We start from the raw sequence: 15,385 nt of genomic DNA, 5'->3' as shown, positions 1-15,385 counted from the left end.
ACCAGAGCCCTAGCACACTGTGCTGCAGCAGGAGCCCTTGCATTTGGCAGCAAAGCTCTCACCTCTGTGAGTGAAGGAGCTTTCTCCACCTACTAGTGCTCAGCTGAAAGTGTTCCTCAGTGGAAAATAGCAGGTTAACTCAGTAAAAAATAGCAGCTTGTTGCTGTTAACCTGCTATTGTTTTAAACTCTTTTTTTTCCCTACTCTCTAGCCCTCATTATGTAGTGCAGGGTACTATGCCTGTCAGTGTGGTGTTGGTCCTAGTAAAATAATAGGCTCATAGAAGAATTGAATTTATTTTTAATTAATTTTAAATCTTTTCTTTCATGTGATTGTCATCAGTTTATTTACAGAGGTCCTGTTGAGCTCTTCAGTATCAGTTTCTTATGAGATTAGGGTTTTGATGCCAAAGGTGTGAATATGGATGTTAGTGTGGGAACTTAATTAAATCACAGCGCATGTGCAATGGTTTAAAACCTGTTTAGTCAAACTAATTAAATGCAGCAATAAATTTAGAATTGCTACCAACAGGTGTATCTGGTTCTTGCAGTGTCATGTCCTGACCCTGTGCTGTTTAATATGTCCATCAGTCATCAGGAAGAAAATACCTAAGTAGGATTGAAAAGGGTTTTTTTGATGACTTGCAGAGTATTGAATAGTGGGGGTAGTTACTAGCAGCCATCTGGATCACTTGGTGGACTGGGAGCAGGCAAAACAAAATCCATTTATTGGATTGCCAGCATAGAGCCATGACAGCAGTGTGAGGAACCTGGTGTGGGAAGCAACAGCTTGGAAAAAAGTTTTGGGCTCTTGATGGATTAATCAGCTGAACGTCCTCCTCCTGTGAAATGCAGCCAAAAGGGTAATGTATGAGCATGGGAATTGGAAGATGGAGTAGGGACTCTGGGTGTCTTTGGCACAGCAGCAGCAGCTTCTGGAGTGTTGAATCCTGTGGTGATGCCCTCAGTTTGAGGCAGATGAATTGATGAATGCTCAGAGGACAGCCATAGGGAAGATTAAAATGCTGGATGGTGAGTGAGTGATTTGAGGAACCCTGCTTTGGTTATCACAGAGATGCTTGGGGGAGGGGTGTTTTCACTAAATTGCCTACATGGGGAACAGATGTTCAGTAATAGGCTACTCAGTTGTGCAGATTATGATATAATGCATTTGAGGCTAAACAAATCCAGGCTTGAAATACAGCACAATTTAGCAGTGAGGGTGAATGACCATTGCAACAGTTTTACCAAGGCTTGTGGTATGTTGGCTGTCACCAGCACATTTAGAAGCCCTGATAACCATTTCCACCCCTGAAAAACACTGCCATTTAAACAGGAATTAATTTGTAAAAGCCCTCTCTCCTCAGCTGTCCATGAGGACACCTCTGTCAGGTCTGGCCTGTTATTCAGGTAATGTCCAAGTTTCTCCTTCACCATGGAATCTAGGTAGCTAGGACAAGTTCTTTGCATCTGAATTCAGTGATTCTTGTGGTTTCTCTAGCCTGTGGCTGCTGTGGACTTTCTCTGCTGCCTTCCTCTATAACTCTGCTCCTACCTCTCCTGTCCCAAATGCTGCTGCCCATCTTTTGCCCTCCCACCCCAATCCCCTGCTAACCAGCACCATGAAATGCTGTGGGCTGCATGTCCCAAACTCCCTCTTGTGGGGGAAGCCAAGCTACAGAGAATTGAGACTTGGCTGGGGCAGGGTGGAGAACAAAATGTTGTGATCTATTGCATAAAAGAACGTCTTCTGTGACAAAAATAAAAATTTCCAGGGTGCTGAAGGAAAATGTCAGCACTAGCAGCTGCAGCCCACAGATGTGTGGGGCATGTCCTGCCTTGGAGAATATTCCAGGCTCTCTGCAAATAAAAGCCAGCGGCCAAAATGTGGTTTTGTTCAATTTGTATGTTTTTAGGCATTTTCCCTCACACTACTAGGGATTGTGATTTATGTATCTACTGCACTGAGTGGATAGCATGGGGAATGGTTCATCAGCAGAGCAACACATTCAGCAGCACCTTGGGTTACCTCAGGATGTGTAGGAATCTGAAGGCAGTTCTTTGATTTTTTCAGCTATTAATGTCTTCTAGTATGTTAGCACCTTCTGTCAGGTATTTTGCTTTTCAAAGCCTCTTAGCTTCTTCTGTTCTTTGAACAACTTGCTTCTCTCAAACTACTGAAACCCAGAAAAATCAAAGTCAGAACTTCCACAGTATTGTGTTTCTTGAAGTCTTGAAGAAGCCTTTTCAAAGTGTGGTCGCTGGATAAAACAAAGAGCAAAAGGTATTGTGGCAGATGTTTAGGGAAGATGGGAGAATGAGGGGGGTGGAAGCTGCCCAGACCCACATCCCAAGGCAGGGGTGGAAGCTGGAGGAGTGCAGTCATCAGGCGGAGTAGGTAGTGAGGAGGTCACGAGCAGGGTGGAGCAGGTTCACAGAGAGTCCTGAAAACCAAAAGAGATGTACCCCCTCCCTGACAACACCACTGCGCTGCTGCACGCAGCTGGAGCACAGGAACTATTTTGATAAACTTTTAGTCTATTGCTACTAAATGAGTTTCGTCACCAGCCCTTCGTTCAGAGCCTGGAATGGTATCTTTGGCTCTTGCACTCCTGTAGTATTCCTACAGCACAAACCCTGCTGAGGAATTGAATAAAACTGCAATTACTGTCTGAGTTACTGAAGTCAAAAGCCTGCAAGCATGAGGATGCTTGGAAGTGTTTTGGAAGTGGAAGCATGGTGTTGTGAGCACATGATCTTGGCGGTCAGGAGCGGTTTCCACAGCATTGTTTTCAGCAGCAGAAAGAATCCATTGTGCATTTTTCTTCAATTCAGTTTTTCAAAGCCTAGGCCCTTTCTGAAAGCCAAAGTCAGCAAGAACATTTCCCCTAGTTCCATATTGAAATCTGGGGACACGCAGCACAAGAGTTTTTAATAAGTATGTGCAGCTTAAAGCAAAAGAGCAGTGACAACATGTGCCTTCCACCATATGTGTGCTTCCCACATCATTTGCATGAGTCTGGAACTGAGCATCTGTCTCTACTCCCAACTTTCCTTAATATCCATGGACGTGCCACTTTTTTGCTACCTTTGTTTCTTAGTAGAAGTGTTTCTTCCTCAGTGTTTAATTCTAAGAATGTTGCACATCTGAGTCTTATGATCAGCTGCAGTGGCACAGTCACTTCCAAAGGCAGCTCATGGCCCCAAGAACTCCCACACAAACCATGGCAGTCTGTGTTTCCCCACCTGGAGTCATGGCTGGGGCATAGGCTGCCTGTCTGCAGCCAGCTTGTTCCCTGTGTGGTGAAGATTCCCTTTGTTCTTTTGCTGTTGGATGTTCAATTCTGTGCAGCTTTTGGCAGACTTTCTGCCAAGCTGTTTGGAGAATCACCTTCCCCAGAGAGGCAGGGTGAGAGCTCTCTGGGTTTGTTCCTGGATGGCTGCACTGATGGCTCACAGTGTGCTGATGCACAAACACAGCCCTGCCTCTAGACAACCTGCTGGCTGGCACAGGCAGAGCTCTGTTATGTTGTAGAGAGTTGCTGGTAACCAGTTAGGCTTTTCTAGTCCTTTGAATTACTGCTGGAGCTCTGTGGACATGCCTTCACTTAACACAATGTCTTCTCATTTTATTTTGTTTTGTCTTGATGGTGGAAGGTTATATTTAAATTTATGCTGTGGCTGGACTCTGGTGGCCCATCGTGATGGGTCAGTTAGGGAGGCTGGGGGGCCTGGGAGCTACTTCTGACAGCTGGATTTTAAGCTCCATCCACTCAGTTCAGTAGATTTGCATAGAATTTGCATTTTGGCGGAGTCAGTGAATGTAAATGTAGGTTTGCATTGTTTCTCTTCTTTGAATGACTGTTTAATTAACTTTAAACTTAATTATGCAATCTGCCATCTGCCTAAATCCTTACAGTGCTGTTGTATCACCATTCTTTTCCATGACTTCCACAAAGATGCTCCCTTTCCTGGAAGTTTTCCCCATTTTTCCATGATTAAGATAATTTCAAATTGTTCACTTCCTTGGTTACTTTTGAGGAGGACTCACAGCAACACTATGGGAACTCTTAGCTTTATGGTCTGGCTTGGACCAAGTGGAGGAATGTGCTGCAGATCCTCCAGTTTGAGATTCTTTGAATTTGCGTTTCATGAGAGAAGAAGGATCTTCTTTAATTTACTTGTGATAAGGAGAGCACACTCAGATTTTCTCTTAGACTCCAGATTGAGCATCTGAAATATTGCCTACCATGTTTATCTCCTGCAGGTCTCTGTTGCAATGAAACATCACTGAACTGATAACATATCTTCAAGTCTTGCCTTTCCACTCCTACATCCCTAATGAATTCTTTCCCATGACATCCTCATTCGTCTCTATTGCTTTGTCTTTAATCTTGAGCCATCTACTTTATTTAAGCTCTTGGCTTCAAGATACTGTAAAATGCATGGAGGTGGTTCTGTTCCAAGACTGTCCAAGAACTCTGAACCCTTACTTCATGTGTAGAGAAATGTGAAAGCAGGACTGTTCCTACCATAGGCTGGAGCAGAGCTGTGCTTTCAGTGAGCGTGGTGGATGGGCTTTGGTCCTGTGTGTGTATTGTTGGGCTCTAGCACAGTGATAGATTCCAAGGAGTGTCTTTTTAATTGTTGGTACAGAACTCCTTCCCTAACCAACAGCTGTCTTTGTGTTTTTCCTTTTAAAACTAAATGGAAGAAAAAAGGATTTGGCTGTTACCATTAGCGGGGCATTTAATCTCTTAAATCTGCAAAATATTTTGCAAAACATAAATAGCTTGTTACTTCTGGCCTGTCTGTGACCAGTGTTTTTGTTGTCATAACTCACATTTGAGATCACTTCAATGGTGTTTGTTGGTTTTGCCTGTTGTTTTGCCTGTGTGTGGTAATTTGATCCCGGATATTGTAGTAGTCATTTAAGTGCTTGGAGATTTTTGACTTAGTCACTTCTATATTGTGGCATCTACTGGACGTCACTGGTGCATTAGAAATTCAAAAAAATCTAACAAACTTATTTCGACTTTTAAAATTTGAGTGGGATTTATTCTAGAGACTACTTTGAGCTGCAGAAAATATCAAGTGGCTTTGGAATTGCCTGTTTAAGTACACGAAAGGGGCAGGCACAGGGATCCTTGCAAAACCACCCTGATGTTAATGCAGTTTGTACTGGCAAAGCATCTTCTGCTGGGAGTTTATTTGACTTGGGAGAATGAAAGGGGCAGTTGCCTGGTACAACAGTGCCAACACTTGGTCTGTGCCTGTCCAGAGCTCCCAGCCAGCAGCTGCATCCCCCAGCTCATCAAAGCTGTGCAGAGACAGATTCACAAAAGTACCTGAGATCAGTTGTTCAGGGGCTATGTAGGACTGTGGATTTTTTATGTCCCAGATGTCTTTCCAAAACAAGGCAGAGTTTGTGTTGGCTGAACTTTAGTATTGAGACTATTAATACACCCTGTTACACATCAGCATCCATAGTGCCTCATAAAGTTGCAGATAGAACTTCCTGGCAGCTCTTGGAGAGTATTCATTTGCTAAAAGACCAAATTTGATGGTTTCTAAAATTTGCTTTGTCAGCTCTGCCAGGAGTCAAGGGCCAACTTGAATTTACAGATCTGTGAGGTGATGTCTTGGGCTGCCTCATGGTTGGACACTAATTCATTAAATCTCTAGTAAGGATGAGTAAGAACATGCTTTATTTAACTTCTTGCTGTGTTTAACCTGGTCTGATTTAAATGGGAATATGGAGTAACCACAGGCTGATATCAGGGTAGTTCTTGTTGTCTTTGGTTGGTTAGTTTCTGCTTTTGGGGCTTGGGCAGTGTTGGGTGATCCTTCTTTTGGTAGCTGCCATGTCTCCAAGATCATGGGTTTGTCCTCACCATATCTTTCTAAGAGCACAGCTGGGTATTCTTGAAGAATTACTTGGATGTCTTGAAGGAAATTGGCTTAAGTAATTGAAATGAGTCAGCAATGAAATGGAACATTGTAGAAATATGGACAAATATTTAGGAACTGTGAGTTAAGAGTGTCTCATTAACTGATAACAAATTGTTCTATTGCATATTGTGGAGATATGCTTCTGTTTCTTCTCACGCTTATGCTAACTGGAAAACAGGGTTTTCCAAAGATTCCTCACCATATCTAGACCATGATCTAATGCTGGGAAGCAATGGAAAATCCTCTTAGCCTGCAATAGCAGAGTTAGTGGAAGTGGTGTCCAGTCATGGACTGATAAAAGTCAATAGCAGATGCAAGTATTTTGTATTAAAAAAATTTGTAACAATATTGTTCTGTCCAATGCTTTCAACATAAATTCTTTTTTTTTTTTATTTTAATGTAAAAGGAGCTATTACATGCTGAGATAGTGTCTGGAGGAGTCAGACACTGCAGAGGTGTTACCATCACCATTGTGATCTACATAAATAATATAAATGGTGAGAAAGCTGGAAATTTGGAGGTAAACATGTCTGGTGAAAATGTCGATGCCCTATAGGGAGAAACTGTACCAAGATCTCCTTATCTTGAAATTCACTTGGATCTCTCAAGCAAAACTGGTTCTTGCTGGATCCTGGATGGGAGTTGTCATGGATGTGCTGATGAAGATCCAGTGATACTTTCCTTCTCTGCTGGTAGTAATCAAAGAGATTGTCAGGTGTGAGAGGACACTTAGAATGTTTTATTTTTTGGTAAATAAAATTGAGGGTCTCGATTCTTTCTTACATAAAGCAATATGCAAATTTTAATACAAAATTAAAGACTTTCTGGCCTTGCTAACTTCATGTTTGGTTGAGCATTTTAGTTGATTTAGTTGACCATCTAGTTGATCAACTGACTAATAGATGTAAATTTAATTAAGTGCAGTACTTTTCAGAAGCTAAACTCCAGAGTGATTTTGTATAAATTATGTCAAAATAAGCTGATTTAAAACATCTAGCCTCCTCTCTTACTGTAAGCCAGATCAATTATTCTGGGAAGCTGCCTTCATGCTTTTTTTCTCCCCCAAATAAGAAAAGATTAATAGGTACTTAGGTTTAAAGACCAAAATGTGCTATTGTGTGATGTCACTGTTGTGATGGAGATGAAGTGAGGTGGTTTGGATTTCAGATGGAGCTCCATTGCTGTCCTTTTCAGCAGAGCTCAACCAGCCCTGCATCCTTTCTGCTCCTTTTCCTGGTGTTCATGGTGAGAATGAAAGTGAGTGACTGTGAACTGTTCTGAAAGCCCATGAATGCACCCACTTTTCTTTCATGCCTGTCTTGCTGAGGAGGTGGGAGTTGTGTGTTTCTGCTTCTCACAGGTGCTTCCCTTTGGCTAGTTTGAAAGGTTTCCCTGTTCTGTGAGTGGAATTGCTGGTCCCATTTTGGTGTCCCTCTGTTGTCTTTGTAGGGGGCTTCCATGCCTGGTACAGGTGTTGGGATTTTTTCAACCTAAATCTCCCTCCAGAGGACTTCAGTTATGGAACAGTCAACCACCTTTCTTCAAATCATTAGATCTTTGTCATATCCCATTGAAAATAGCAGAATATCTAGAAATCTCAGGCAAGTTTTGGCTGCATCCACAGGGAGCAGCTCTACATCATCTGTGCAGCCAGATAAACACCCAAATGTGTTGCATTTGCTGCTTGTGAATATTTATGTGCTGTGCACTGGAGTTGCTCTGTGGTCAGGCCTGAGTGGTTCTGCACAGCAGATGTGTTTGGTGCTCTGTGGTTGCATCAAGTCTCCTGTTAGGATGGATCAGCCAACCTCAACTCTTACTCCCTGCCCTTTAGTCTTCCTGCCACTGAAATTATTTTAAATTTTTTCTCATATTCATTTGCTTATTAGTTTATTTTAATACCTAGAATGTGTTACTACTTTGTATGACATCCTGCCATGAGAGATTTTATTCTGTCTTACAAATCACTCAACTGTAACACCAAGGAAAAAGTAAGACTGACACACATGGTGCTGGAATAGACTTTAACCATGTTTGTGAGAGATTTTTCAGAAAGGATAGTCTTAATATATCCTATGCTATAGAGTTTGTGGAATGATTTCTGTTTATGCAGGAAAGCCCATCTTGAGAGGTATTTCTAACTTCCAGTTTTAAGGAACAGGTGCATTGCAGAAACAAATACTGACTCTAGTTGAAACAGATGGTGACCTGTAGTTAGGTCTCCTTCTTTTAAAAGAAGAAATACAAGAAATCACAGTCATGCAGAATTTGATGTGTTCCAGTTGAATGCTAATTGTGACAGTTGTCTGTGGCTTTGTAATAGGGGTGGCTTTGTTTAGCCATAAATGCCATGGCCAAGGGGTCAGAAACTATCTGAAGTGGCTGTGTGTAAACTGCCTTGCAGGCCAGCTGTGGTGAAGCAGTTTGTTGTTTTGAGTGAATTTTGTCTTTGAGTTTTGCATTTGAGTTTGAGCAGATGAAAAATCCCACCACAGAGCAAAGCCCAAGGCTTAAGTGCTGAAAATGTGCAGATGCCTCTCTGCATGTCTACCTTTTATCACAGAAAGATGCCTCTCCATCCTTTGCTGTTGCTGTACATTATTTTTGGATGTAGGGGCCCCACATTTCTTGAACCATTGGACAAGCCAAGCGCTGGGAAAACTCTTCTCTGTTGTGTTTAATTTTGGCTCTTAGCTCACTGCCCAATTCATGAGTTTTTTTTTTTTTTTTTTTTTTTTTTGCTTTCCCCCTGCATTTTAATTTTCTGCTCTTTTTTTTTTTTTCTTTTCTTTTTTTTTTTTTTTTTTTTTTTTTTTTTTTTTTCAGCTCCTTCTTAATTATATGTTAAGATTTAGCCTCCTTTTTATCCCAGGCTCTTTAATTCATAGTAGTATTTTCTGTGACTTGCTGTCATAGAAACGAGGGCTTTAGAGGACCTTATGAGCTCGTGTAATCCTTTTCACTACCTCAAGGAAAAAACTACTCTTCCTAGACCAGCTCTGGCAGACGTCTGTCTCACCTATTTTTAAGAACCTCCAACGAAGCAGATTGCATGACCTCTCTGGGTGAGCAGCCTAAAATCCTGCCTGTTGCAGTTTAATAAGTCAGATTCCTTCACCAAAATGTCTCTGCAAACATATCCAGGAGCAAACTGTGTTGCCAGTTCTCTAGTCTGTACTTTTACTTTTGGTGTCTGTTTTTAAACTTAACTTGACCCTTAGGACATTTGTAAATCAGTTCATTAGGCAGTTGCAAATCAGTTAATTTTAGCTCCATCTCATTACGTGGGCCATGCAGGTTGTGTTGCCTCAGCTGAAACCTAAACTTGCTGCTGTGCTCTCTGCAGTCTCCACCCTGGAAGCACTCAGAGTGTGAAAAGCTTGATTGTGTAGAAAAAGGGCCCAACTATGTTGTGTTATTGTGACTGAAAACAGAAGCCTCCTCTTTGTTTCAGCTTCCCTTTTGGAGACACTGCTGTGCTGTGTAATCTCTTCCTGATTGGAGCTGGCACCTTCAGTTGTCCCTCTGCCTGTCTTGGTGTTGTCCCTCCTGAATTAGGAGGATCCATCCTTCCTGCTGATTTGCCTGGTGTTATATCTATGAAAATTGCTTTTATTCTATGATTGGGCAAAGTAGCAATTTTCTCGTGTTGCACCATATTTTTTAAAAGATCTCTGCTTAAGTACAACTTTTAAAACATTTTTTTTTTCTCATTGCCCTGAAGCAATCTGCTATTTCATTTGAGAAGGATACCATAGGTAAAAAAATTTGCCTTGTAACTTGGATAGCACCGTAGCAAATAAGTTGGCGTTGCACGTTTTCTGACTTGCAGGTACAAGCTTGGACCCAGGGAGCGTAGCCAGGAGGGGCTGGAAGGCAAAGCTGTGATGACATGTTCAGTATCCAGGTGGAGGGCCAAGAGGGCAGCTGCGCGGCGCTGGGTTGCATTCCAATGTGCTGATCCGTGGAACAGCGTTGGCATACGCTTTGGAAGCTGCTGCTTGCTCTCCTGGCTGTAGGGAAGGGGCTGAGGTGATGGCAGGGAAGTAAGGGGTGAGTCTCTGCAGAATGTTTTCATGTGATTGTGGCCTATTCTGAACAGGCTGGACGTTTGGAGCTTTGGCACTTCTTTCTGATGTCCTTGTGTACCGTGCTGCCTCTAGTAGCTCCAAAGTTAATAACTCCACTGTGGGTTGTTAAGATTTTTTTTTTTTTTTGCCTCCTTGATTCCTGACCTGCTTAATTAAGTTGTAGGGAGGTTATATTTTCTCACTACTTGGGGGCTTAATGGGTGGAGACTTTGGAAACAGTTTAACAATTTCACATTTTATATGCTCTAATGAATTTCCCAGGATTTTGGAAGGGTTGTATCCAACTTTAGCATCGTAATTTCCAACGTTTTATTTATGCTAAAATAAGTTAGTGGTGTATTATGAGGCCCAAAGAGCCAACAGATTACAAATGAACTAATGAAGACATTGTTTCTCTTGGATAAAGGCAATGACTCATGGTTGTAACTTGTACTGAAGGACTAGAGACCGTGAGCTTCACCAGGACCACAAGCTGGCACTGGGGTTCCTCTTCCCTTCCCTGTTATTTCAAACCTGTATTTGATTTCAGGTGCAGAAAAGAGAGGGTTTGCAAGGACCAGAAACAACTCTGAATCTGCAAGAACTCCCCAGAACTTCGATAGGAAGAGACAACTCTCTGAATCGCAGACAGAAACAATGAACAATTCAGACAGCAGAGTAAATCCCAGACAACTGGGAACTCCCAGAGGTATTAAAGCAATGTGTGTACACGCTTCAGGAATAAGCTGCCTTGAAGCCTGTGCTTTAAAAGATGGGCTGGGATGAATGCTGTTGACTTTAAAATGAGCTGTAAAAGACTGTTGGTTATTTGTAAAATGTGATTATTCCAGGCTTTTCGGTGTTCTGAAGTCGGGTGCCAGTATTTCTAGGCAAACTGTTCTCAGAAATTCAACTTTGAATATAAAACCTCTGTACAGATTCTCTTAAGATACACAGACATGTTTGGTGGGCAAGGTAACACTTATGAATTTTTGTTTGCAGGAGGATCCTATGCTGCTGTCCCAACATCAAGTGACAGAAAGAATCTAAATAAACCCACTCGAGGGAGGAAGAAGAGTATATTTGAAGCCTACATGTCAAAGGAAGATGTTTCAGCAGGACTGAAAAGGGGAGAGCTAATTCAGGTGCCTGAAATGTACAGTGTCCATGGTCTTGTGATAAGTCTGTGGAAATCACAAGCAATTGTTGGAAATCAGCAGCAGTTGATGACAGGGATTGATGTAGCACTTGTAGATGCCAGAGGAAGATATTTTCCCTTTCTCAGGATGTTCTACAAGTGGGATGGAATTTTCTACATTCCTCTGAAGTAGTTTTTTCTTTGGTTGCATATTCTGTTAAATTCCTGATCCACACTAGGGATAAATTGCACATTTCTAGATGAATAATCTGCTGGCCGTGATGGTCATTACTGGGGACACTTCTTTTTACAAATGATGCTCAAAACAGCAACAGTTGCTGGTAGACTCTGTCTGTGTAAGTGAAAACAAATGCCCTTAGCAAGATACCTCTTGCTGAAATTTCTCACAAAAATGTTTATGCTTCTTTTTGGAGCAGCAAAACTGCAGCTATCATTAGGCAGCAATTGTTCTCTAAAGAATGTGGGGGTGGACCTGCTGTCCTGTCTGCTGGATAGATGAGGTTTATATGAATGCTGGCAGGGCTGAGATGGAGAAGAAGAGAGTGTCCTTGCACATTCATAGCAGTCCTCAACATGGTGTAATGTTCTTCAGGACACACCTGGCATCCCAGTGAGATCAGACTGGCTGGTGAAAAAGGGCAGGTGGAGATCAATGAGGGCATGACATCCACTGACTGTTTATTCAAGCACACACAGGTCCATTGCCATTTAATTGGTGTTATACTGCTGGTGAGGTTGTGATACTTATTTTCATCAATACACTGGAGTCTGAAATGACATCACCTCAATTTTTGTCTGATTTTTTGTTACGATTGCATAATAATTCTTGTATATCATTATAATGGCATAATCTCTGGAAGTATGATGAGGTTTTTATGTAAAAGACTGCCTGATTCCATCCTGAAAACCAGCCTCATGCACACTTAGCTTTGAGAGAAATCATATCCCTGCTGATGATCAGCATGGTCCACTGGGCTACTTGGACCTTAGGCCAATGCATTTTTAAAGACCATCACAGACACCTGCAATGGGAAACAAATGGTGAGGGAGGAAATGGGAGCCTTAAGTTGTGACTTCCCTCTGGCTGCACTGGCATACGACATCAACTAAAGCTTCTGTCTTACCTTTAGGAGTGTTTTTGGCACCATTTCTGGTAGCACTGCCTGATAGCTTAAAGTGCAGTGCAGACTGCCTATGAGGTCAAGTGCAGCTGCAGATGAGGCACATCAGGCTATGACTACTACCTGAGAATCCCATTGAAATGCTGAGTCCCCATGGACCTGTGATTGCATGATCCCTGGCAAAAGAATCCCTAATTCTTGTAAATGTGTAGTGTCTACTCCAGGTCATGTGCTGCGTAACTGGAAGAGTCATATGTGCTTTCTTAGGCTCTGTTTTCCTTTCATCCAGTTCCACGTCTCAGGGAAACAATGGAGGCTGTAGAAGCTGGATTTAATAATTCAGAGCTGAGTGTTAGATCATGGGCATCCCAGCACAGTATTTCTCATCTTCAGTTCATTCATCCTTATGATTTCATCAAGATTGTTCATCACTGCAGCCTCAACCAGGATAGGTGAGATCCTGAGAGCAGCTTTAGTGAATGGGTGAATATTCAGTGTTTTCTCTACAATGGCAAGAGATACAATGAACAAATCACTGTTGTGTTAATTCCCGAAAGCAGGGCATTGTTCTGGCAAGGTAACCTGCAAAAAGGCTCCACAAGAGCCTATGGAAGGGGAGGCCAGACTAATAGTCTGAATCTGACGGTCCTGAGGAAATTTGAGTGCTCCCAGGCAGTAGCATGACTCTCTGAAAATGGGCTGTCTCCTGGAGCATCCTGGAAACACTGGATCTGCTTATATTTGGATGAGAATTTGAGAGTTCTGTTAGGGAGAAAAGAACCTACCATAACACTGAGATTCGTGCTGGACCTTGGCAATGCAGCTGTGCAACAAAATGTTCCTGAAAGCCCAACCCACAGAAACTACTGACAGACCTGGAAATTGCTCAGATGACACACAAGTGAAGATTAGGCAGCCCTAGATCAGGAGGAGTGAAGGGTTATCTTTATGGGTGCTGACGTCTGTCATTAATACTGATCTTAATGGTTTCTGGTACTGCATCTGACATTAGGTCATGTTTTGATAAGTAGCACAAGAAGGGTGCCCTGCGGATTCGTGGAGTCGTGTGACGTGTCCAGAAGTGTCATTCTACAGGAAAAGGGATCTGAGCTCAGACACTTATGAATATGTAGAATTCCCACTCCCTGCCCTCAGAACTGCAGGAGCAAACACCAGGCAATCACATTGGTTGGAATCACAGTGGATGGCCTGAAGGCAAACAGGATTGAATAACTGCTGCGTCGTTCCGCCGGTGCACGATGATGGTTGTACACAACAGATGAAATCGGGCTGTGTATTAAAGAGCATTGACCCAAAGGACTCTAATCATCCTCTGAAGCATCAGCCAGAAACTCATGTCTGCTCCACGCCTCCAGTGTCTCCCAGCCCCTCCCTGCAGGACTGCTGGGGTCAGGCAGAGCCAACAGATGCAGAGCCTGCTTTGCTGTTAAAAGGGTGTTTTTCCTTGGGAAGCTGTTCTTTTGTGGATGTGTAAGCTGGGGTTTCCCTGATTTTCATGGATAGTTTCTTCACAGGGAGCCTTGGTAGCCATCAGATAGTTGTGAACCCTGACCTTATTTTGGTGTTTTGTACACACAAACAAATCTAGGCATATGTGTTATAATAGTTGTTATAAACTGCTTGGTTTGTGATGCTTGAAGTTTAGTCAGAGTACTGCTTGCCTTGGGTTAAGCAGAGCAGCTTGAGAAATCGTGACCCTTTTGTGTCTCACTGGAAAAGTTCAATAAGGTTAAAAACTTTATTGGCAAGAGCCTGTGAAGCTGCCTTGAATCATCCAAAAATGTTTTAGAAACCTTCCTGCAGACCTTGTTCTTCCCTTTCATAACAAAGGCCCTAATGACAGAAAAACACTGATAAATATAGCAGCTATTATCTGCAAGCTATTGTAAAATAATACAACATTAGTGTGACATCATGAGACTCTGCAGCCAGATCCTCACCCCCCAATACACATATGAGAACAGTTGTTCATTGCAGATGGGGAGAGTGACTGGTTCCAGATATGATATCACAGCGTGAAATGTACAACATTGTAAATAGGATTTTCATGGGCACAGATAATAGGGCCCATCTGCTTTCTAAGATAGATTTTGTGAGTTTCTTGCTTAAAGGAAAGAGCTGAAGTTTTTTAATGTTACTTGACGTAAGAATTCTAATGCTGATCATAATTAGGTAGTGCATATAAGATGCAGATGAACAGGCTGCACAGTAAATGTGGTAACATCATGCTCCTCTGTGCCTTTGCTGGAGCTGGGCCTCCATGGGCACTGCTGCTCTGGCACCTCTGGGCCATGGACACAATCACTGATTTTTCATGTGCTGATTGACAGCTGTCCCAAGCTATTCAATGGGATTGGGCAGAGGAAAACAAGATATCCCCTCATCTGCTTAGTGCTGGTGGATAGATCCACATATGGGAATTGACTCACTGTCAGACAGAGCAGCAATCCCCTTCCATTTTTTTTGTTTCTCTCTGTAGCAGCTTCTGGTGACTGATTCTGGGAAATAAGTGGAGGACAACTATTGAGAGTTTTCCATCAGTGGGTACCAATGCTAATAGAAATTGATGACAGCAAGTCAGCTCTCACTTTGCTTAAGCATAAAATACCCCAGGGTTTCTCTCAGTGGGTCATCTTTGTTTCCATGCTGTTCTGGGTTGTGCCTGCCATGGGGGTGAGTGTCCTTGTTAGTAAAAGTTATGTGAGACATAAAATGAGTGCACCAAAGTCCACAAATAGTATCTAAAAGGTATGGAATACATGCTGCTGGTAATCTGGTATTCTGTATTTGCTGGTAAACTTTAGCAAATAAGTGCAATGGAAAATCTTCATAAATCTATGAATTCTTCAAGGCAGCAAAACTTTCATATGTAGTCAGCTCTATTTTCCTATTGTCTGAGTGTTTCACAGAATACATAAAAAATCATTTGCTGCAGTAAAATTTTAAAGAAGCAATTCCTGTGAGATGCTCCTATGATTGCTTAACACAGAAGTGCAAACAGATGGAATCTGTTCATATAATAAATTGACTAACATTACTTCAAATACACAAGAAGAGAAATTT

At 42.2% G+C, this 15,385-nt stretch overlaps 1 protein-coding gene across 2 annotated transcripts in view; it reads left to right on the top strand.

Annotated features, from left to right (window-relative positions):
• Positions 1–15,385, top strand: part of DIS3L2 (DIS3 like 3'-5' exoribonuclease 2) — a 184,999-nt gene that overhangs the window by 7,475 nt on the left and 162,139 nt on the right. For both annotated transcript variants that reach the window (XM_079315695.1, XM_079315696.1), the window contains exons 3-4: positions 10,572–10,730; positions 11,024–11,166. In XM_079315695.1, coding sequence (XP_079171821.1) covers positions 10,572–10,730; positions 11,024–11,166 — 302 coding nt within the window. The remainder of the gene's footprint in view (positions 1–10,571; positions 10,731–11,023; positions 11,167–15,385) is intronic.

Source organism: Erithacus rubecula (assembly GCF_903797595.1).
Source record: "Erithacus rubecula genome assembly, chromosome: 11".
Taxonomy (NCBI): domain Eukaryota; kingdom Metazoa; phylum Chordata; class Aves; order Passeriformes; family Muscicapidae; genus Erithacus; species Erithacus rubecula.
This window is presented reverse-complemented; position numbering and strand designations above follow the sequence as displayed.